The 25,083-nt window shown below is 49.8% G+C and overlaps 1 protein-coding gene across 2 annotated transcripts in view; it reads left to right on the forward strand.

Annotated features, from left to right (window-relative positions):
* Window positions 1-21,783, forward strand: part of Sema1a (semaphorin 1a) — a 177,301-nt gene extending 155,518 nt beyond the window's left edge. Inside the window, exons 3-10 of one of the 2 annotated variants that reach the window (XM_078191818.1) lie at window positions 5,343-5,439; window positions 7,993-8,402; window positions 11,383-11,471; window positions 12,767-12,908; window positions 13,257-13,605; window positions 14,410-15,026; window positions 16,033-16,243; window positions 17,107-21,783. In XM_078191818.1, coding sequence (XP_078047944.1) covers window positions 5,343-5,439; window positions 7,993-8,402; window positions 11,383-11,471; window positions 12,767-12,908; window positions 13,257-13,605; window positions 14,410-15,026; window positions 16,033-16,243; window positions 17,107-17,380 — 2,189 coding nt within the window. In that variant the 3' untranslated portion in view covers window positions 17,381-21,783. The remainder of the gene's footprint in view (window positions 1-5,342; window positions 5,440-7,992; window positions 8,403-11,382; window positions 11,472-12,766; window positions 12,909-13,256; window positions 13,606-14,409; window positions 15,027-16,032; window positions 16,244-17,106) is intronic. The other variant, XM_078191819.1, reaches the window with a different exon arrangement.
* Window positions 21,784-25,083: the final 3,300 nt, after the last annotated feature.

Raw genomic sequence — 25,083 nt, forward strand, 5'->3', positions numbered from 1 at the left:
CGGGTTCATCAGAGTAATTAACAGCATTTTTATAATAATATAAACTATGTATTCATATTTTTATATCAGAGTATAACAATATGTCGAATTGTTATCTATGCAATAAGCTGCAGTCGCTGAAAAATATCTCTGTGTTCGTAGAATCGGTGAAATCGCACAGTTCTGCAATACTTGCGCGGAGTTCTGACGTCTGACTTCTCATCGATTTGTGCTACTTGCGATCTATTTGCCAATTACAAAGTGGGCCAGGCATAAACGCGAAACGAGAATGATAAAGTAGAATCGGAGAAGATAAAGATAGCAGACTGACGGTTCTCGCTGGCGCAGCTTTATTTTTGCCTGTCGATTGGCAGGTTAAATCGCGATAGCGGTAGCGCCGATTCTCGCGCTGGCAGCTCTCGAGCAATCAGTCGGTGAGGTCGGATCTATACAGCCCGAACGATTCGTCCTCGAACGGCTCTTGGAGATGTCGCCCGGTGGCTCGGAGGTAATTGAAGCGATTCGGTCGTCACGCTTCCGAAACCGCGAACTCCGGGGTTCTTTCTCGTTCGTGGTCCGCTTCCGTCGCGATAAAAGCAGCGGAAAAGAACCCGGTCGGCTGATGGGCTCGTTCATTAGTCATGGTTTAGCCGCGGGTCGAAGACTGCCGCTGCGGTTCCACCTGTGTGCGTATGTGGATGCCCCGGCCGGCAGAGAGAGAGAGAGAGAGAGAGAGAGAGGGAGAGAGAGGGAGACGAAGGAGAGGGCTAGCTGCAGGGGGGCCGTTAAAAAATAATGGCTTAGGGTCGTTCGCGGCAGTCCCGTCACCCTGGCACGTGCGAAACTTTAATGACTTTCGCTCGGCGCAACGCCGCCGCATCTATCGCCGTCGCTCTCCTTCTCTCGCCGCGGTCCCTTTCGCGCACCAGCTCGAAAACCCCGTCCCATTTCCTTAGCCCCAGTATGTAAACTGGCCGAGACTCGCGGGGGTCCACTCGTGCGGCGAACCGCTGCCAAGCCGGAGGAGATAATCCACTTCACGGGAACGAGCAGAAGGCTCGATGCCCAATACCACGGACCGCGTCTGCCCAGGACACAACCCCGTGTACACTGCTCCCTAAGCGTCGGCTTCCTTTATTAATTCATTGCTGCTCGTCCTCCTTATCTGCGACTACCGGCCAAATGGGAGAGGGCGGCCCGGTTACTCTTTCCGTCGGCCGCGCGCGCGGGCCTGCGACCGCTATCCTTCGCGGAACGTCGGAATCCATCGGCGTTCCGAAGTATGTATCGACTGAAACGAGGACCCTCGGGTCCCTCGAAGCCGCGAGACGCTCGCTACGCGACGATCTCCCGCGGAACTTCGATCGACGAAGTTTGACGACCGGCCGGCCGCTGGGCTGGCCGGCCGCAGCCTTGGTCGCGTTCAATATTTCCGGATACAGCGGGGCTGTAGTTTCACCACACATGGCAGCGCCCCGAGGAAACTTATATAGGTGATTTGTGGCCTCGCCCCGCCGCGCCGCGCCGCCCAGGCCCGCAGAGGCCCGTCGAGGCCCGGTCCAGCCCCGCGGAGGCTGGTCGCTGCGGATAAATCCAGCCCGGTCAATTTTTTAACGGTTCCCGAACAATTCTCGATCTCGACAATTGCGGCCCGCTCGTAGCACCGTGAAATATTGCGCGAATGCATTGTTGCGCCAAGTCCGCGAACGTGTCTGTCACGGCGAATTCCTTGATCGCTGATGTCAGTAGAATTCTCGAACAAGTGTTCGTTTTCTATACCAAATAACTTGATTTCATTTTTAACCTTTTAGATACTACGCGCCACTATAGTGGCTTTCGCGAATAGCTCGTGCTTTACTCAATTGTTTTATTATTTATTAAAGCAAACAATTAAAGTGACAGTGTGTATATACAATATATTAAGAAAAGAATATATGTTATTAGTACCATATATAGATATCCGGAAAAAATATATATTAAGAGAAAATCGTAATTTAGTTACGAAAAACTTTATTTGCACAAAATCCTGCCGTATATAAAAGGTTAAATACGCTGATGCTTGATTTGAACTGTGTCAAGCTAATGTTAGCTCTGAAAAGAATCTGATCTTTTCTCTGCATCGTGTACCACTGTACGTGTGTACATTTCTTATATATTACCCCGTGCGTCTGTAATCACGTATGTCTGGTATCGTGCAGAACGACGCGTTGCGATAAAAGATGAACATTATAATGATAATAATGTTTATTGCGTCAACGGGGTGCGTCCTTTGTTGCAGAGAATGTTACAATAACGAGCACGCGAAACAAAGAGCCGAGGACAGAAAAGTGATAACAGGATAACAATGGGCGGAGATGAAATAAAAGCGTCGATATTGATATGGGTAGCATTAAAAATAATAATAACAATAGGATAAGGGAATCCAGTTAAGCAATTCTTTTGGTACTGTTCTTCGCGTATGCGATTGTTAGATATTTCAATGCTTTACTTCGCGTAATCCGAAATCCGACAGGATAGGCTATGATCGAATATGAAGACACGCGTATGTCTTCGGGAAGAGTGAATTTTATTCATTCGTGCTATCGATTTTTTATAACGTGGCTTTTGAGATGTGGTATTGCTTAGATAATGCTGTCATCAGCGTTGCTGCTGCAGTCGATTGACGCATGCTACGTTGACAGTAGTTGAAATAATAATAATTATAATAATAAGAGTACGAATAATGGTAATAACTAGACTCAATTTTATAAGAAACAGAAATGAAATAAAGACGGGTTTCTACAATTTAATAATTTTAATAAATTGAGGAGAAGTTAGGCATGCTTATAAACATTTCAAATATGTCTACATTTTCTCATTTTTCTAGTTGCATAAAATTGCATAAAATCTGTGTTAAAAATCTAGTTATGACAATAAGATCAAGAATTTTGTATGGTTGTGAACAGCAGTAATTTCAAGGTGTTGAAATGAAGTGAAGGGGTTACAAAAGAAGTTGAGGGTATTGGCATTGATCAAGTAAACGATTTAAACACTTTAGTGACCATAATATAGTGAGAGTAATGCTTATGTAAAATATGCGAAACTAATCTGCTGATTATAATAAGGTATATTACATATTGACTCAACTTCATTTACTTCTACGCAAAATGGATGCGCAAGCTTCGGGTGGTTATGTTTCGTTCTAGGGAAAATCTTCGCTATTTTTGAATGTACACACCTAACACGAATGTGCCGCGAAACAGAAACTTTGTTCCGAAATTGAACTGTGTAGAAGCGCGGCAAAGATTCGAGGAGACACATGGATCCACCTTACCGCGTCAACGGTCGTCTCGTTTCATCGGCCGCAGATCCATCGAAACGCATTATACGCGGCGCGCGCGCGGGCGCGAAACAACGAGAATGGCGGAATAACGAACGTTCGTCGAATTTGACGTAGACGAGAACCCGGTGCAAGCGCGAAATTAGATTGGCCGACGATCCGTGCGGTTCTCCGCCTTTCCGCGATTGACTGGCGCGTGCGATTGCGATCGACCAGCTAATTTTGGGAAGCGATAACGGAGCGAGCCTAGATCCGCTGGGAGTTAGAAGCTACCCGGTTTAATTTCAAAGCCATCCGCGGAAGAGACCGGTGCAGCTATCTCTGGCCTTATCGGTCGTACGGAGGAAACTTATTTTCTCGACTCCCCCCGGCTTCCTTGGAAATGTATCCGATGTCGTGCTGCTATCCGAAACAGATATTCGAGGCCGTCCTCCACGAACGTACGGCGACGGACTCGATCGGAGCCGATCGGAATCACGTTTAATTACTTTGTCGCGCGCGGAGACTTTGCCGCGATGTAATTTTTCGCCCTTTTCTGGCCGCCATGCACCCTTCGTGGAGAATTTTTTAAGAGTCAGTCAATTATTGCGCCTTTCGATCTGTCTTCTGACATAATTGATTTCCTACTAAGCGAATATAATGTATTCAATATTTTTATTCGAAAATTAATAAAACGAAAGAATGCAAAAATTTAATACGTATTATTCACGAAATATAAAGTTAGTAGCTCCACTATGTGACAAATAACTTTATTTAATTTGTAAACTCGATGGTTAAAGCGGATTGATGGAGTGAGTGACTGCTGCCGCCACTCGATGTCGGTGCGAAAATTGTTGGCGTTTAAACAATTTTTGAAAAATGATCAGAGGAGAGGCATTGGTGGTTTATCGTTTGAAAATCACATCTGGTTTGGCTTTGGTCACGTGTCGCTGTAGGCGCTTTGAATGAAAAGTTGGCCGCTTCTGAGCGTAATATAAAAGACGGAATAAGACGGTGAGAACGTCTTTGTTCAGTGACCGAACGGTCCGGAAATCCAAGCGGCCACGCACAGTCGCTTAGCCCTCGGCCCGTAACAACTTTATCGAACGTCTCCGTAAGACGTGGCCGCAGCTCCGGGTCGGTCGGAGAGGTCCTTCGGTAATAGCCCTCTTCGCCGGGCGCATCCGTTCATTGTTACCGGGCGACGCTGTTGCGTGCTTATCTCCGACCTGAATTGCATCGACCGGATACGAGAGGTCGGTCGCCGACATTGACTGACGTCGAAACGCGGAAACGCCCCCGATAATTATGCCAGCGTCACGAGAGACGTCGATTAGAATCTGGCTGGCGCGGCGCGATTCCACGTCCGCGGATTCCCCCGGCGATTCGCAATTTAGGTCGGGCAATTTCGACGAATCACGCGGGTTCGCTCGGTTTTTCCGCGAGCCGGCCGGACGCCGGGCGATACGTTACGTTTGTAACGACGGAACGATGGCCGGGATGGAACGGGGGATCGCCGAAGGAGACCGTCCTCGCAATCTCGTCGAGAGCGTCCATCGTGACGCCGTTCGTCATCGGTTTCCCGGCGAATCTCGCGAGGGATGGGCTGTCTCGACGGAAACGCGGCGAACGGTCGATCGATCGTGAACGGGTCAGGTGACCGTGGTGACTAATAGATAGGTAATTAGCGGATAATGAAGTAGCTTCCCGGGGACCGGAAAAATTCCCGATCGGCCGGGATAGAGCCGTTAATGATCGATCGCTGCTTTGTTCCGCGAGTTCGTGGTCAAAAGGGGCTTATTACGCTTATTAATCCGACTTTCTGGCTGATCGCTGCGGGGACCGGGGAGAAGGGAGAATGGAAAAGGACGAAGGACGCGCAGCTCCCGGTCGCTGTCGTCGTCGTCGTCGTCGTTCACGTCGTTCGCTCGTCGGCCGTTCTCCGATCGCCGTTCGCCGCGATCGGGGGGCTGTCGAGAGCCGGCTAATTAGATGAATAAGATAATTCCACTTTTCCGACGATGGAACAAAAACTAACCGGCGTTTCTCTGCTTTTCTTTTCCAGGTGCGGAAGATGTGTTCAGGTTTACGGGAAACGAAACGCACACAGACTACTTTCGGCTGGTGCTCCGGGACGGGAACTATCTTCTGGTCGGCGGAAGGTAAATAGAGGATTCATTTGGAGCGAGTGCTTTAATTAAAGGACCGGTTCTTCTTCTCGTTCTTTGGCGCTGGTTCGAGGGCCCCGCGCGATCGACGTCTCGGCAACCAGCCAGTCCGTCGACCGACCGACCGGCTCTCTCTCGGCAACGACGAGGTCGGTCGTCTCCGTCGGTCGGCCGCGCTCGATCTCCCGGGGTCCTCTCTGGCTGTGTACGTGCGCGGCGTACCTTCCTCCTGCCGCCCTACGAGGAAGCTCGTTTTCACGGACTTTCTTCTTCCAGAGTCTTATCCCTCTCCCGACTCTTTCACCTTGCTTACGCTTTCGCCTTCCTCTTCCTCTTCCTCTTCGCGCTCGCCACCACCTCCTCTCGCCGCTCCTCGCGGGATGAATTCCGAGGGCAGCCACGAGCTGCTGTTCTTCCCTGTTAATGAGATCGACCAACTTTATTTAGAAACTTTTCAGCGCTCTTTATTCCGCGAACCTTCGAATCGGAGAGAGGCGCACGAACAACGCGCCTCTCCCCGAGCCGGCCGGCGCGCGGCGGATCTCTTAAAAAAAAAAGAAGAAAGTTTCTGCCCCCGCGAAACAGAGGAAGACGTTACTCGTAATTAAAAGGCGAGATACAGCGTTCTTTCGCGTACCAGTTCCGTGATTCTCGTTTCGTTTCGTTTCGAAAAGTCTTCGCGGGATCTCGAGACCCTGCCCGCAACAGGGTGCTGCAACCGTATCGATTAGGGCTTCCACAAAGGTCGGGCATAATATCGATGCTCTGTATATTCTCTTGACCCGGGAAACCAAGACGATATTAAGGCAAGAAACTTGAAGGTATTTTCAAAGAGAATATCGAGGTTCTCTGAAGGAAGAATATAAACAAGACAAGATTATATATTCGATGTCTTGTACGAATCTTGGTCTTGTTCTCTTTAGAATTTTCAATATCGTTAAAATATTGTTCGACACGGTATTTCATTTTTTTAAAACGTTTTATTAACTTTAAGAATATGGCTTTATTTTACACAATAAAATCGACAACGATACTATCCTCCTCGCGTGGCGGAAGCTTCCCAAGCGCCATTCGTTCCTTAGTCAATTCTGTCTACCTTAGAATTGTTAAGTGTACAGCCACTTTAAATTCCAATTATACTAATTGACATTTTATTGCGTACCAATTTAAATATTCCCGGAAATTGTTACGTTCCGCGTGTGTACAGTTTTCGATACAAATACGCAAATGCTTGTTTAAGCCGTTTACTTAATTTAAAAAATCAATACTACGTACACGTATATAGTTCTACGACTCACTTCGTTAAATAACACGAAAACATGTCGATAAATCTATTTTTATTATCGGAAAAAACGGTCACTGAAATAACAAAGAATTAACGCGAGAAAAATGTAGAAAATCGCGAGACAAGATCGATAATATTTCTATTCTGAGAATAAAAGAACGACGAGGCAAGATTATAGCGGGGATATATTTTTGTCAAAAAGGAGACAATATTCCGGGAGATATCGTATCATCGTCCTGTATCGTGGATGCGCCAGCATCGATCGCGCGTGTCGGGATCGATTTCGCGAGGGGCGAGCGAAATCGCGATAATTGGGTCGACCGTGCCACCGGGCGTATACCGGGCGTGTACCGGTCGCTGCAACCAACATCGTCGATGCTCGAATTACGCTAATTGTTCCATCGATTTGCCGGGTCGTCGGGTTCGCGCTTTTTGCCTGTCATCTCGTCGCGAGCCGGCCGAGATTTGTCGGGCGTCGGCGTCGGCGTCGGCATCGGCGGCGGCGGCGGGTCGTCGAGCCTCGCCGCTTCTGGGAGCGTTAAATCGTTGTCGAAGTCGCGGCCGGGAAAGCCGGGAAAATGTTTGCGAGGCAACGCGCGAAATGGCCGACGGGAGATTCGAGCCGGGAATATTAATCTCGAGTCGCGCGCCATAAATCTATCTCCGCTTGTAATAAACGGATCGGGGGTCCGCGCAGCTGGAATCCTCCGCGGTTCCGTCGCACGGTCCTACGATCGACTTTTTTTTTTCTCTACCAGCGCGCGCTCCGGAGCGTCGCGTCGCATCGCGTCGCGTCGCGCCGCGCCGCGCCGGATAAGCGGAAAATGTAAGAGGACGCGGGACGCCGTCGATACCGGGAGGGTGATTAATGCGCGATCAGAAACATTCTTTGTCCGAGAGGAAAATACCTCCGGTTCCGCGGTGCACGCGACCGAACGGGGTTGTACTCGTAGGGGGATCCGAGGCCGAAAGTTCCGATCGATCGGCAGGAGACAAAGAATCCGTCACGCGATTATCGAGCTAGGACTCGCTCCTAGGATCTTCCATTCGACAAACCGCTCGAGCTATTCAGCCGACGTTGAAAAGACTGTCGCGCACAAAGGAGAACCTGCCACTCGAACCGTTCAATCCCAGAAACCTCTTCTTCCTGTTCCCGTTCTCTTTCTTCTCACGATCGGTTCTTCCCCTTCGCCCCCCGCCCCCTCCGCCCCTTCCACTTTCGCCGCCCGTCCGTCTCACATTCTCTCGGTTTCTCGTTCCAGAAATCTCGTGCACAACCTGAGCCTGACCGATCTGACCGAGCAGCAGAGGCTGACTTGGTATTCGACCGACAGTGACGTGAAGATGTGCCTGGTCAAAGGCACCCCCGAGGAGAACTGCCAGAACTATATTCGCATTCTGGTGAAGACCGACCCGAGCACGTTGCTCGTGTGCGCGACGAACGCGTTCAAGCCGATGTGCCGGGATTACGGCGTCCACGCCGGCAACTACTCGATCGTGAAGGAGAAGGGAGGCCAGGCGATGTGCCCTTACGACCCCCGGCACAACAGCACCTTCGTCTACGTCGACGGGGAGCTGTACACCGGCACGGTGGCCGATTTCGCGGGAATGGACCCCATCATTTACAGAGAACCGTTGCAGACCGAGCAGTACGACTCGAAAAGCCTCAACGGTGAGTAGTCGCGTGCTACTCGACCCGTCCCCGTAAACGGCGGGCCGTCCTCTCCCTCTCTCTCTCTCTCTCTCTATATATATATATATATATATATGTATATATGTATATCCGGTCGAAGGAATTCGTCGTCGGGTAACGTTGGACGGTGACGCCCCAGCCAGTGGAGGAAACGTCGATGTTAACGCGCGATTAAAAATTCAAATAAGGGTGGGTGGAGAGAGAACAGGGCTGGGGCGTGTGCGGAGGGTAAACAGCTGGTGTGTTTTTGATAGCGGAAGGAGGTCGGTGGAACGCGGTCGTTTCGAGGAATTTATCGCTCGATACACTAAACGGTACCTCTACCCGCCGCCGTTTAAACGGGGACGGAGAAAACTTTCCACTTTTCTCTTGTTTAAGCGAACCGCGAACGACCGACGGCTCTAAATTAACCAGGAAATTTGCCGGCGCGCGAAAATGTTTAGCGGGCGTGCCAAGAGATTTTCGAATCCACGGCAACCGGAATAAATCGTTCTCTCGATCCCCCCCGAGGAACCCGCGGCTCGGCCGCCTCGGGGTAATTCGCCGAGCCGCGAAACGTTTATGTTTATGCAAACGGCGCTCCGCGCGCCGTAAAACGTCCAGGTGGCCGAGCCGCTCGGTGATTTCGAGACGGTCGTAATATCCGCCCCGTCGCGTCGCGTCGCCCGCGATGATCCGAGCGGGCAGCTCGTGCCCGTGCTCCCGCGCTACCGTGCTCGGCGGTTGTCGCTGTTTACAGGGCCGGAGGGCGGGGCGGAGTTTCCGAAACGATCAGGCACTTTGAAAATACCGAGCCGAAGCCGCGAACCGAGAAATTAGCTAGACGGAAGCACCGCGATCGGCCGTGATTCGTTGCGTCGCACTGTGGCAACGAGCAAACGGCGCTGGCTTTAGTCTGCACGGTGTAATTCAGAGATTAACCGTGCGTGTAGGTGGATTTCGCAGAGTTCGCGCTCGCGGAGATTACTCAACGGCCCTTCCATATCCGTACATATAATAACGGCAGAGCAGCGGCTGCTGCATCACGTCCCTCGCCTCTCCCATTCGCCCTGTGCACGGCGAAATACGTCTCCGCGTCGTCGATGGGAAATTTTAATCCGGATCAAGCTGTCTCTCTCTCTCTCTCTCTCTCTCTCTCTTTTTCTCTCTTTTATTCCACCCCTATCTCTGTCCGTGGAACTTCATTCTCGCGAATCGTTGTTATTAACTGTTTTATCGGTCGACTCCTCGTAAATTTCGGGGTTCTCTCGTGATCGTTGTTAAAAAAAGAAAAAAACTTAAGGTCGGCCAAGGGACGACCTGAATTACGGTTCCCCAGCGGCCGCGCGCCGAAGGCTCGAATTTTCCACGAGATCGATCCAGGTAAGAAAGAATTATGGTCGAGATAGCGAGGGATGACGGCCCCGCGACACGTACGGAACCAGTAATATTTAAGAAGACGTCCCCGGCGTCGACGATTCGATGGCGATTCCGCGGGTCTCGGTCTCGGGAGGGAGGGGGGGAGCCAAGGACAGATAAAACTGATACGTCATCTTGTTCCGGGGGTTGACTCGTCCGTCAGAGTATTTTAATTGAACGGTGTAGGAACGTTAATCAAGTTTCTCCACCCGTTGGATAATATTGATTTTCCCTCCGTTCGTTGAAAATTCAATTTCCCCTTTTTATCTTCCTCCCTTGCAACCCGCTCTGCCCCCCTCCACCCCTTGCCGACGCTCTTCACGTCCCGTAACGTTCGTAACTCTTGGTGCCGCCGCTCTCCGCGCGTCAACAATTATATCCAATGTTGTCCGGCCGGTAAATTGTTTACGGTGAATGGTCGGCTGCGTAGAATTGCCGGGTTACGTTGGGTGTCGCGCGAACGATGACGCACCCCCGTCGTGTCCGTCGGCCGCGACGATGACGGAAGCTTCGCCGAATGACGACGGCGAACGGGTTTCTTCCGATCGCGGAAAATAAATGGGAGAAACGAAGGAGAAGCTCTCGATCTCCCGAGCTATTTTCGACTCGTCAAATTCTCGGTCCAGGGGAGGCTAAACGCACCGAGAATGAAAGACAGCTGGACGACGAGGCGGAACGGCGCTGGCTGTGGATATCGCGAGGGAGCGAACAGGCGGCGAGAGGGGGGAGGGAGGGGCGAGGGGCCGAGGCGAGGACTAGAACGACAGAGAAGGGATGGAGACGGTTGGGGCTAGGCCGAAGGAGAAGGACGGAGAAAGCCGGAGAAAACGACAGCGAATTTATGGGCCGGAGCAAGGCGGTTCGGTCGGATATACCGTCTCGTCGCACCGCGCCGCGCCGCGCGAGATTAATATTACTTTATGAATCCTAAGAAGCTTATGAAAACCCTGTCAAGTTAATAAATCGATAAAGTTTTCCCACTTTATCGGGCGGTTGTGCGCGACAACCGAAGCGACGGCGGGAGGGGCGTGGGTGGGGCGCGGGCGCGCAACGATGTAGAAGAAGAGGGAACAATTGGGAACGACGGAGGAGAAGACAGACGGACCGAGAACCCGCGTCGTCGTTTCGTTACCCCCCGCGCCACGACACCGCTCGAATAACCCGAGAAAATAAAAGGGTTCTTGCGTAGTCGTGGGCGGCTTGTTCCCACGACGCGTCGTCACGAACCGCCGTCGCGCGCGCAGAAACGAAGAGAGAGAGGCGCGGAATCGATCTTCGCCGAGGCCGGACGGTAATTGGGAACGATTTTCGGGGTGAAAATGACTTCTTGACGGGACACCGATACCGCGACGGATCATCGGCGTGTCTCCTCCTGGAGTCGCGTTGTTTTCGTACGGGCCGCCGTTATCCTCGCGGTTCACGCGAGGGGAGGGGGCGGGGGGTCAACTAGTTATCGCGTTCGTTTATTTAGAAGAGGACTTTACGGCCGCCGTTTACCCGGTTCCGGGTAATAACGATAATAGCCTTGTAACGTTGTAACGCATGTGCATTCTAATTGCAGCCCCGAACTTCGTGAGCTCCATGTCCCAGGGAGACTTTGTCTACTTCTTCTTCCGGGAAACCGCTGTAGAATATATCAATTGCGGCAAGGTAAGTAGTTTGCGCGCCGTCTAATTGCGCAATTACTCTCCCGCGGAAGAGAAACGCGGATCCATTTCAGAAACGACCGGGAAATCGACGACGATTAAACGTTCAGCAAGTTTGAACGATCAGAAATTCCGCGCGCGAGCAGTTTGCCGCTTCCAGCTTGCGTCGCTTATCGCGAGCTGCCGAGCACTCGCGAGCTTTGCGTCGATCCGGCGCCGCTGACTGCGTTTTCTTTCTCTGCGCGGCTGTCACAGAGAACGATGAGCTCTCTCTCTCTATTTCGAAAGGTCGTTCTCACCGGCGAATCATTTTCGACGAGCTACTTGGAAAAGTTGTAACGCATCCTACAGCGATCCTACGCTCCGAGTTATCGTCGAAAAGATCGCCGCTATCTCGCGCAATTTTATACCGTCGGAAGAAAACGCTTCGACGAAAGCTCGCACGTATTCACGGCTAGTAACGAGTTGCGGCCAGATTCCGGAGTTGCGTTCGACCTTATCGAGCCGAACGACGCCGAGCAGCACCTTTTCCGAGATTGTACAAGGACAACTCGTTCAAACACTTTTTAAAGATACCAAATAGTTCTTTGATCATTGTAATACAGAAATGTGACATTTTCGGCGTTCTCAACAATTTTTGAACTTGATCGTTTCATCGAAGAGTAGAATTACTTTTGTTACGGAATAAGTTAAGATTAAGTAATTTATAATTACTTGATAAAATACGTAGAAAGGCTGGATTTAAAACTGTCGACACAGAATTATTAACGAACATCTTGAATAACGAATCACTGAAGTGGTGCTACAATATTTAAGCGTTCTTCGAAAGCACTCCAAACAAAAGGTCTAGCACTCCGCAAATTGAACTTATTTCGCTTAGAATTGACGCAAGCAAAGCGACGCTTGCCAATGATACGTATTAGAGAATGATAATTACGCGACTAATTTCGATTGAGAAAGTGATTCTTTGACCCTAGAACGACTTCTTGGGATTTCCAGCGATCCTAACACATTTTTCAATTGTTTAGAAACGAGTAAATAAATACTAAAACACTAAGCTTGTTACTGTGGAAATATTATATCTTCATTGCTAAGATTTTATTTCGAGTCACTCGCAATCCAACAATACATCACTTCCGCCGAAAAATGGAAGAGGGTCGTTCCAGGGTTGATTTCAATTTCGCCCCCCGTTCTGAATGGTTATCGACCGCTGTGCGTTACAACAACTACCCCGATAAATAAATAAGCCTGCGAGTAAGCACGTACCTTTTGACGAGCCCCGCGTCTTTTCGTTTCCAGACCGTCTATTCTCGCGTGGCGAGAGTCTGTAAATACGACCGTGGTGGTCCTCATCGTTACCGCAATAGGTGGACCTCGTTCCTAAAGTCCCGACTCAATTGTTCCGTCACCGGAGATTTTCCTTTTTACTTCAACGAGATACGTAAGTAGCAGACACCGTCGCCGTGTCCGCGGACGCTGCCGTCGGAATCCGCGATCGATCCCCGTTCACCCCCTCAGGATTTCCATGCCGCGGCGCGGCGCGGCGCGGCGCGGCATCGGCAGCCCGCGCGCGCGTGGAATCGATAAGACGAGAGGAATCGGGGATCGAACGGGGGCTGCTGCGGCAACGTCATCGATTTTTAAAAAGCGGCGCGTGTTTGCCCGTCCGTTGGTGAGGGGCCGGGGAAATAAATTTCCACCGGCCGCTCGTAAACGTCTACGGGTCGCGGGCGGACCGGCGCTCCGCGCAAACAAAGAGCCTCGAAATTACAGCGGGCGTTATTTGCAGAATCAACGACGGAACTGATATCGGGCCAGTACGGCAATAAGTCGGCGCAGCTGATATACGGCACGTTCACCACGCCGGTGAACAGCATCAGCGGCTCGGCCGTTTGCGCGTTCTCCTTGCAGGACATCACGGACACGTTCAAAGGCAACTTCAAGGAGCAGAGCGCCATCAATTCGAATTGGCTGCCGGTGCAGAGCACCAAGGTGCCCGACCCGAGGCCGGGACAGTGCGCCAACGACTCTCGATCGTTACCCGATTTGACGCTCAACTTCATCCACACGCACTCCCTGATGGACGATCTGGTGCCGAGCTTCTTCGGCCAACCGATCGTCATACGGACCAGCTTCCAGTAAGATCGCCACTCAGTTCTTTCTCTTCCTAAGCAGGTGGCAAACAATTGACACCTTCGAGAAACATAGTCTTCGAAGTCTTTAACATTGAACCTACCGATCACTTATCATGTATGACATGCGATGGTTTATTAAAATTCCAAGACTAAATACATCCAGTCATCTCGCTGTCTTTATTATAATGTATATGACGAAATAGAGAAATTTGATAAATCAATTATTCAATTTCAATGATTTTAAATCAAAATCTATGTAACCGGTTATTTTCAATAGCATGGTAGGTTCGGTGTTAACTGAACACGCCAACTATAATTCTATCTTTAACCCTTTCGGTACGTGCGCCGGATATATCCGGCGTCCGCGCGACGACTGATAAATAACAGAATTTTATATAAATAAATCTTAATATTTTATATAAGTACCTCTGAATATCTCTTAAGTTACAAGCAACACTTTTGTTCAAAAATGTCGTTATATTAAGCACAGTTTTTCTTTAACGCTTAGGAAATATTTTCTTATAAAGGAGGACTCGTCATGTGCGGCAGCAATTTTCGGCGCGGGGCCTCGTACAGCGAGAGTGTCATGGCGGACAGAGTGCTCGTACCGAAAGAGTTGATCTTACAAATCTTTGAGCAATAAACTGTACTCACAGGAATTACAACAAGCAGTCATACCCCATTCTGGGAATCTTTAGACTCGACGTTTGATGCTTAATGTATTAAAAAATTCAATTTCAAAACGAACGAAATAATCTTCTTCTTCTGGTTTTTTCTCGAGATTCAAAAGGCCCCCGTTCCCAACAGTTACAGATTCACGCAGATCGCCGTGGACCCACAGGTGAAGACTCCCGGCGGCAAGACGTACGACGTGCTGTTCATCGGCACGGACAACGGGAAGGTGATCAAGGCGGTGAACGCCGACTCGGCGGACACGCACCAGAAGGTCAGCCCGGTGGTGATCGAGGAGATCCAGGCGTTCCCGTCTACGGTGCCGGTCCGCGGCATCAAAGTGGTCAGGGCCTCGCAGGCCGGCGACGGCCTCGAAGACGGCAGGCTGGTCGTGATCGCCGACAGCCAGGTCCAGGCGCTCAGGCTCCACCGGTGTTACAGCGATAGGATCTTGTCGTGCGGCGAGTGCGTGGCCCTGCAGGATCCGTACTGCGCCTGGGACAAGATCGAGGGGAAATGCAGGGCGCTGGTCGGCCCGGCGGCCACGGACGCCAGCCGATTCTTGCAGAGCGTCGCCACCGGGATGCACACCTCCTGCCCGCCCAGCAAAGGCCTGAACAAGGACGCGGGCAGCGTGGGCGCCATATCCGCGAACCAGAACAAATTCCCCCAGGACTCGATGATCCCCAACAAGGAGGGCCAGGGTGGGGAGATCATCAACATTATGCAGGACGAGGAGCAGGATAATTCAGGTATCTGCATTCGTACGCGGAGGAATTGAAACGGTTTCGAAAATATGAACCGTTCTAAACTGTTACACAATTTTTTCTCTCTCTCCCTTTCTCTCTTTCTCCTTTTTCTCTGCGGAATGTTCGTACGCCATTTAAAGCGGAATAACTTTTTGAAAATTCGTCCAGAGGGATTTGAACTGTTTTCGAAACGCTGGAGGGACCCGGTTTACTAGACATCGTGTAAAACAATTGTTGCAGAAATTGCAATTGCTTGGAATGAGAGAGAAAAAAAAAAAATTTCAAATTGATCCCTTTTTTTCGACCGTTGTTCCCAGAGCCTGGAACGAAAAATTCGACGGCGGTTTTTTGTAGGTCACCGTAACTTACAATGCATGCCGAAAATTAAAAACCGTAAAAATCGCAGCTTTGCATCTTTCTACGGTCGGATAAAAAAAAAGTTAAAAGAACGCTATGCTTTTACGTTTTTGTCGGTCCGACTGATCGCGATTTTTTGTAGAAATTTGTCGAGACGTTGACTAGCAAACTAGTTTCACCAACATGTTTAAAAACCTTCAAATCATTCGGCACAATTTTTGGAAAGTTATTCAGTTTCGGAAAGTTTACGGAGAGCTTTATTAGCGACTGTATATCGATTTTGTCTGGAACCATTTTAAAGGACCATGGAAATCTCATTGTTTTCGATTGATAATAGTTTTAGTTCTCCAAGTGTTCTTTTTTGTTTCTGCGTTTCGATTACGGTTAAACTTTACATAACAAATACAATCTATTTACTTATTAAGAGTACAGTTGCTAAATGCAATTCTTTGTATTACTGACAAAGTATAGCTTCTCTCTCCATCGCGCAGAACCAAACCTGAAAACTAAAAATGAATAATCGATCGTGAAAGACAGGCAATCTCGTGTACCGATTAAATCATGTGGGAGTAGCGTTAACAGTACTCGCGTCGCAACACGTCGGGTTCGCCGATCGAGCAGGATGTTAATTTTTGGTCGGCGCTTTGTCCAGGCCCCGAGGTGTCCGCAGCAGATTCGCCGCCGCCGCAATATTCCGTCGAGACTCTGGTGATGGCCGTGGTGGCCGGAGCCTTGGCTGCTCTGTTGGTCGGCTTCGTGGCTGGATACCTGTGCGGCAGGAAGTGCAGGAAAGACGAGGACGACAATCTACCGTATCCGGACACGGAGTACGAGTACTTTGAGCAACGGCAGAACGTAAACAGGTGAGGCTGGAGTTTGTTTCGCGGCGCGCGGTTCGATCGACTTCGTCGACGCGGCAGACGATCGAGGGGACGCGAAGTGCAGAATTTGGCCCAATTAGCGCGTCAAGAATATTTCGGAGTCGTTGGCTCCGGCAACTAGGCGGCGGATGGCAAATCTTTATTTCTTTAAATTTAATCCTTTAAATATCTTTTAAATTTAATGCATTCATCGTTATCGTAAATGCGTAAAATCTGCAGTTCAGTCAAAATACTTTTACATCGTCGATTCGTCTTAATATCAACTATAACGTTATGAAATAAATATATAGAAAAGTACAGGAAGGTCGGATAAAAGCTTGATTGATTTTAAACGGAATAAGAATGACGATCTTCGACGCGCTAATCAGGCCAAACAGTTAGTGTTGGGTATTCAAACGAATAAGCTAATTCAAGCCTTCGATTAGCCTGAATGGCTTGTACCTATAGTCAACTGTATTCATTGGACTTGACAGGCTTGTCGGTTTGGAGCTTGTTCCGAGTCGTTCAAGCCGTTCGAGTACATACGCAGAGAATTGTCGCGGAGAGAACACGGTATCCTTATTCTTTCAGATAACACATGACATTACTGGACCGGTTTACGTACGTCCAATTTCGTTCCGCCTTATTTCAGATCCGACTTGAATTAGCTTGACTAACAATCAATGTCGGAGCGAACCGCTCGGTTGAATATAGGTACAAGTAATTCGAGGTAATCGCGGGCTTGAACGAGCTCGCTCGATGGCCTTATTTAGCGGACACTAGAAACAGTCGACCGCGCTATGCGATGGCTGTTCACGATGGCGATGGCGAGTTCACGCGTCAATGATCGTTTTTCATGGTTGCAGCAGGTTAGCGCCAGAGCCGAAGCTGCTGCCGCAGGAAGAGGTGACGTACGCAGAGCCGGTGTTGGTTCCACAGCCTCCGAAGCTGCACTCCCCGAAGGGCACGATGCGAAAGCCGCCGCCGACGCCGACGGAAACGCTGTTCCAGTTTCCGGACGGGTACGGGTTCCGCGGGCCGAGGGACAACTTCGGTACCCTGCGGTCGCACCAGGGAGACGCGTACCGGCGCAACGACGGATTCGCAACCACCCGCAGTGTGAAGAAGGTTTATCTCTGAGAAACGAGCGAGGAGGGAGGCGGCCGTCACCGGAGCCTAGGACGGCCGGCGCGCAATCGTCGTAACGCGATTGTCACGTCCGGGGGACTTTCGAACCGCGAGCTCGCGGGCCCGAGGACGCTCGAGTCGCCCTCGCCGCCCTCGAGCGTATCGTCGAGTTCCCCGTCTCCTCCCTCCTCGTCACCCTCGCCGACCCTCGTACCGATCGCCATGACCGGCGGCTCGCCGCCACCGCCGACGCCGCCCTGCAGCTTCATCTACCGCTCATAGTCGTCGTCGTCGTCGTCGGCGCCGCGATCCTCACCGCCGCCGTCGTACACCGCTTCTTGTTACGCGACGCCAGCTACAGCAACGGCAACGGCAACAGCAACAGCAGCAACGACACCAACGATGCCTGCGATCGGTACGCCGTACCATCGCAGGTCCGTCGCGCGTGCCGATCTCGTATAGCGAGGCGCGTTCGAACGAGCCGAGGAGAACCACCCCTATCTTCCCACATCCTAGTTACTCTCCCCTTCTTGCCCGGTTTCGTTGCGTGGAAAACGCCGTTCGAAACGCCGATCCACGCCTACACGTGCACACACACACATGTAGTCAGCTGTACGCGCGCGTCGGTCGAGTCGGAAAATCGCGCGAGGATCGCGCAGAGATCGCGCACCCGAGTGTGTCGCACGATCGAGAAGACGATAGAACACGAGATCGAGACACGGCTTTCGTATCGTTTCCGAGTCTTCTTCAACGACGGAGTGCAAGCGTTTTCGGTCGCCGTTCGATCGAGCACGATGCGATCGCGACGCGGCGATCTCCGCATCTTCCGTTCCGATCGTTTTCTAAAGAACCGGATTGCCGCGTGCACGCGCGTCGTATTACGGCAAGGTTTCTTCTCGTGTGAAGTCAATTAAAAGAGACTATCGTCGGGACTCGTTGCGATTTTTCTAATGTTGTAATATTTAACTAGCGAGTGATCGACAGTGCCATTATTGTACGCGTAATACTACCGCGTGCCTCGTAATTCGATCGTCGACTAGAGGATATCGAAGATGGAAGGTTATCGGGCTTCGTGGTTGCGCGGCACCGTGCCATATAAACGATCGATCGTTTCTCGCGGAATCGCGGAGATCGTCGCGTTGCCATTGTTACGGTGGATTTGGGCGAATCATGGTTCGGCAAAGAGTCGTCGCCGTCGCCGTCGTCGCTAAGTAGTTGTGATGGGTGGTTGTCATTGTCGCTGTCGTTGTTGTCGAATTTCCCGCGATTCCTAATTTTCTCGTACGTTTTGGGAGTGCACGTTTCTCCAAGCTACAGAATATACGTAATAGAAACGCACAGAGAAAGAGAAAGAAAGAGAGAGAGAGACAGAGAAAGAGAGAGAGAGAAAGGTAACGGGAGAGAAAGCGTGCGCGACAGATGTTTTCGTATAGACAGAGGAGAAGGTGACAAAGCAGACGGAAGAAGATATAAAAGAGCAGTGTTGTCGGAAAACGAACGGGGGAGGTACTTGTATGTAAATAACACGTATATACAAAGAAAACGACAAATAGCATATATGCAACGGTTTAAGAGTTCTTACGAGCGTCATAGGGAAAAACAGAGACAGGAGAATCAGTCCATCTAGAAATCTGAACCCGATGGTACACGTAGAAATCTATCTTAAAGTGCTTCTTATTTCAGTGTGTTTAGAGATAACGCGTATGTGATATATTCTATATGACGAGATGTTTTTTAGGCGTTGAGAGAAAGGGTCAGAAAGAGAGAGAAAGAGAGAGAGAGCGTGCTTGAGACAGGGAGAGAACGATAGAAAGAGTGGCTGCAAAATGGAGAGAATGCGAAGATACAGGAGATTGGAACCGATGGAAATGGGCAATGGGGAGATATAGTGCGACTTGAACGACTCTCTTCGACGAATTTCAGACGACAAACGCGCACGGAGGCGGCGATGATGAACTCGACGGCCCGTTGTTCACAAGAATTCATCGCTGCCGTATTCGATGGCTACCGTCGGAATCGGAAACGAATTCGCAAACGGATCGACGCGTCGGTATCCACGCGGAGCCAACAACGATCAACGCCAATGAATTGTTTCTTCTTTCGATCCTGTTTATTTTTTTCTTCGGGAAATGAGACAAGTACGCGACATTCTGTGAACAATCGAGCAGAGAGTGTCACGCTGCCCGACTTTTCTTTCCTGTTTGTAATTAGAGGCAAGCGCATGAGAGGCAGCACACGCGAGCACCGACACGTACACGCATACGTATACGTATACGTTCAACGCCGCGCCTTTTTTCCTCTACGAACGATCGTCGTCGGATCGTCTCGTTTCGAGATCGGCGAAGGGGCCCGACTTGTTCTATTCACCCCCTTATCAAATGGAAAGACTGAAACGAATTTTCTCGAAAAGGCTCGGGCCCTGGGACCGGTCGATCAGTTCTACCGTTTGCGTCGGCACCGACGAACACGATTTCCTTTGTCGACAGTACAAATTTCACGTCGCGTTCCTTCACACGATGAGTTTGGGCTGGTTTCGCAAGCCATCGACCCACGAACGTCCCGACGCGACTCTTCCACGGGGAATCCATGACAGTTCAGCCAGAGACACGGCGCGTCTCCGTTCGTAATTTAAAAAAGACTGGTGTTTATCCGACGACGGACGCGCCCCGGAGCATTCTTGCGAGCTGAAACGCATGATTCCAGTAGGGAAGAGGAGACGGTCGGCTGCGCGCGAGCAAAACGATGCGTCGACAAGGAAAGACGGACGCGATTCTAGGCGTTCAAAACGTACACATACTATACATATTACACGTACACGTGCACAGGCACCCGCGCGCGCGCGCGCGTACATACAAAGTAATACACGCGCGGGCGCGCGCGCGCGCACGTACATACACTGCCGCGGAAATCCGCGCGTTTCGAAGCTGCCATGTTGTTAATCGAACCCGACGCTTCTCGTCGTTGATAAAATATCCGTAGTTGTACCTCCGGCGTAAGTATGTAGCGCATTTTGAACGGCTTGCTTCCGCGCGGTTCCGCTAGGGACGCGCGCGCGTTTTCTAAGTTTGATACGACAAAAAGCGGGTTGTTCGCGTTTTAACCGTGTTATAGATTCTTACGAGACTCACGAGCGTAGCGATCGTTTCGCGAATGGAAAGACTCAGGCACGATACCAAAGATATTAATTCGTAAAACTTAAAACACACCGTGTTGTTGGTCGTTGCGATGATGAGTTGGAACGTTTCAGTGGCGCACAAGAGAAACGGTAGGGATGAAAAAAAAAGAAAAAGGGAAATCTCAGGTGGTGGCCCCGTCGCACAAAACTAACGTACGCATCTCGGTTCGCTTTACAGAAAGGCGCGTTCGTCGAACCACTCGCCGTCCCTCCACCGCGCTTAGAACTTTCATATTTTTATATTTCTAACCACCTGCCCCCTCCCCAACCCCAAACCCCCAACCCGCCCCCCATCTCCCACCCCACTCTGCTCGAGACGCAACAATCTTTATCGACCTTGTTTGTATCCGTTGGCGGGATTTATGTGTTCAATTGCGAGACTGAAGAAAATTTCGTACGCCAAAGATATATATGCTACGGCGCTCTATTCAACCTTTGCCAAAAAAGAAAAAAACATTTTGTAATTTGCCCGCGGGAGAGCGATCAGCCAGGGTTCGATCGGAACCGTGCGCGAACCCGGATCGAGCGAAATCGAGATGCGTGGCAATGGACGAACAAAAGAGGGACGGAATATCGACCGAGAATCGTCTCGGATCGGGATCTTCTTGGAATCAAGTAATGCATGAAAATGAAAGGGCTGCTAGGGCACCGATTGGAGGCGCGCGATCAGAGAGATATTTTTCGACAACGAGGAGATTATTCTGGTTGGCGGCGCGTGCAAATGTTGATTTAAAACGTGCGAAGGAAAAGAGAGAGAGAAAGAGAGAGAGAGAGCGCGCGGAGAACGCGTGAAACGGAGATGGCTGGAGGCAGGGAAACAGAGAGAATATTTATAAACGGAGCGTTGATGTTTTTCGAGCGATGCCGAAACGTAGAAACAAATTAGGGTCAGAGGGTAACCGAGGCGACAGAGGTTCGCGTACAACGTGTTCAAAACGAAGAGATTCGCGCGTTCGTATCGTTTAAACCAATAAGGAACGGATTCCATCCAAGATACAAAAAAAAAAAGAGAAAAATGTGACAAAGGGAGGGAACGATTGGCGGGAGAGGGACGCGAGGGGCAAGTTGATTCGCGACGACGTTCGTCGCGCGACGTTTCGTTTGTATATCGGTTGAATTTCTCCGTTCGATGGTTCGGATTTCGTTTCGCGGGTGTTCGTTGGCGCGTGTGGTTCGACCGTGAACGTGGAACAAACGAAGAGTGAGAACAGCGCGGAGGATGGTAGCGAGAAACCGGTGGGTGGGGGGGAAAGGAGAGGATTGTTTTTTCGGGGGGTGGGTTCGCGTCGCCGATTGCGTCGGGGGGATAGGGCGGGACGCGACAGTTTCATGCATTATTTCATTTCAATTCGCTTGGTAGGCTCGAGTTACGTTTGGCTGTATATTTCTAAAGGGAAGGCTAGGGAACGAAAGAAAATTCAAACAGTGAGAAAGAGAGAGAGAGAGAGAGAAAGAGAGACGAGACGAGAGGTAATCGAGCGAATGCGCGTGTGCTTGAGCGTGAAAAGTTTAGCCAGTTATTACGATTATAAAAATTGAGAAAAAGAATATTAGGTAGATACACCCCGGGGCCTTTTTCCCCGTTTCAGGGGGCCCGGTCCCGGTTTAGAAGACCGCAGCATGTATGGGACAAGAGTTTTGACGATGAAAGCTTAGATCATAAGTAGAGGATTAGCAAACGGTATATATATATATACATAAATATATATATATATATATATATAAATATAAATAAATATAAATAAAAAAATATATATATAGAACGCTTGAAACGTATATTAATATTATAACTTTTTATAAATATATTTTTCCGTCGAAGTCTAGCCTAGTTGGATACATACACGGTTATTAACGACTATTAATTTATCCGATCTGATTATTAATATCGAGGATCTAGCGTTAATTCGAACATTTTAGACGTCATAGTTTTACAATGATACGCGGAAATTGTACGGGAGTTGTAAACGTGACGGGAGAGAAAGCGAGAGAGTGAGAGAGAGAGAGAGAAAGAGAGAATTTGCGGGTTTTGCGGAACGAAGGCAAGATCGCCAAAGAGTGCGGGTGACGGAGCGGCGAGAGGAGAGCAGAGGAAAAAACACATTAGTACCTAAAGTTATAAAAAAAAAAAAAGAAAAGAATTGAACTACTAGCGTTGAGAGTAATTCGCAAAGAGGGGACTTTCGTGCGCTTCGCGATCGCGTGCATGGATCGGATCGTGTGTAATATGTGCCAGACCTGGTCGGCGTCGATCCTCCTCCCGCGGGGTCCTCCTCGACGATAGGACGATGTTGCAAGAGGAAATTGTTCACGGCGCGAGAGGAGATCGATCGGCTCGGCTCGTGGCGGCCGCGGAGCGACGGAGTCGCCCTTTTCGTGCTTTGTAATTAAATGAGAAACGGGAAATGAGAAACAAAGAAACCGCAGCGAACTTTTCGAGCGTCAGGGAATGCGAGGCGGATGCGTGAGACCGAGAATGTGAGACAGAGAGCGAAAGCGAGCGAGCGAGTGCGAGAGAGAGAGAGAGAGAGAGAGACGAGAAAGCAAAGAGAAAGAAAACGAGAACGGTATACATACGCATCTATACATAGTTCACGTATACATAGATCTTTCGTTTCTTTTCTCTTCATCCGTTTCGTTTTGATTTGACCAGTGCGAGAAAGAGAGAAGAAAGAGAGAATGGGACAGAGTGAGAGCGCGACGAGCAGATAGAGTTAACACGGGACTATCCCGAATATCCGGCTCCGCGAAACAAATTCAGCACGACACCCGAGCCCTCGTTACGCTTTCTATTCGGGTGAACGATCATTTTACCGTTTACACGTACCGCTATTCATCACCTCTACCGATAACTAACCGAGTATTAATCACACCTATCAACTAAATCGACTAAATGATTACGATTGCCGATGGACTTTTCAGAACGGTGAACAAAAGAGAGCGAGAGAAAGAGATAGAAAGAGAGAGAGAGAGAGACGAACACTTGTAGTATTTATCAACGATAAATTAACGAGAACGTAACACGTATTTTGCTTCTTCCTAATGCAGTGCCGTTTACGCTATTTTTTACTGTAACTGATAGAGAGACATTCGGCCGGGAGTGAGCGCGCGACGTTCGAGGGCAGGCGCGCGGTCACCCTACCAACAAGATATTCCGCGAGAATCTGCGAGAATGTGCACGCGAGAGTGAAAGAGATAGGAGAGTGTTCGCCTGTAGTTATCGCGCGCATTCGTAAAGAGGCTGTCCCTAAACCGGCGACACCGCCGAGTTACCTCAAAACTCGTGTGTCTCGAGAAACGTCGATCCCTTGGTACGCGAGCATTCACTGTCAATTAACAACCGAATCACCTGGCTTATCGATCGTTCCGCGACGTGTATCCGCAAACTCTTCTTGTCCATTGTATACGTTGTTGCTCTCCGACTTTTTAACAAAACGCAAGACTCGAGCTACGAATCCGTGCGCCGATGGGGGCAGACGTTTCGATAAGAACCGAGGCCGGACGCGGGATCGCGAACAGCCGAGCATAGTCGCGATTCCTATCCGGGCTGGATACGGTGAAAACAATTAGGGAGGAGGAGGAGGAGGAGGCCTCTTTACATAATTATCGTGCACGGTTGCGCGACTCGCTGTAATTTATCGGCGAGAACGCCGCGCGAGGAGCGGTGCGTGCACGATGTACGCGCGAGCGTGAGAACGAGTGAAACCGCTGGCGAGTACGAGAGAGAAAGAGCTTGTATGCGCGCGCGCGCGTGTGTGTGTGTGTGTGAGAGAGATAAAGAGAGAAAGAAAGCGCGACGGAAAAGAGAAGAGCGTGTTAGAGGAGCGAGAAGAGTAAAAATTTTTGGACGCGGCGTTTCGAGTTTCGCAACAAGTTCCATTTGTTCACACGGCTCCCGGACGAGAGTGCCTTCTTCGAGGCTCTGCTCGTCGGGAGCTGGACCGATTTTAAAAGAATATTGTACCGGGGAATGAATAATAATTAATAATAATATTAACGATACTAATAATAACGATATTGCATTAATACCGAAGGTATATTATTGCCGATAATTATATTGTAACGACACGAGAATGATATTATATAATACTCTTTATGAACGCAGGGGGTGAATGGATGCGACGCGATGAAACGCGAGAATCGGGGAGCGACGAGATTGTAACCGGGAACGAAAGGCGAGAGAAGGATGCGCGTGTGCGAGACGAGGAAGTTAGTAGTGGACGCGAAACAGCGCTGAAGGAAGAGAGAGTGTGACTCGTAGAAAGATAGAGGAAGAGAGAGTGAGAAAGAGAGAGAGAGAGAGAGAGAATGTGTGCGAGAGAAAGGTAAGAGAACGATAAGTAGTGTTTCCGCAGTAGGCTGACGGTAGAGACACGGCACGTCTAATATTAACGAATAAAAAAAATAATTTAAAAAAAAAAAACTAAAGTAAAAGCATCATAACGCGAAAAAAAGGTACAGTAGTGATTTAACTATCGGCTGACACGTAGTGTGAACGCTGACATAGGAGAAGCATGCTGGCATACGAGTGCTTTTGTCGATT

The sequence above is a fragment of the Augochlora pura genome, chromosome 10 (assembly GCF_028453695.1).
Source record: "Augochlora pura isolate Apur16 chromosome 10, APUR_v2.2.1, whole genome shotgun sequence".
In the NCBI taxonomy this organism is placed as follows: domain Eukaryota; kingdom Metazoa; phylum Arthropoda; class Insecta; order Hymenoptera; family Halictidae; genus Augochlora; species Augochlora pura.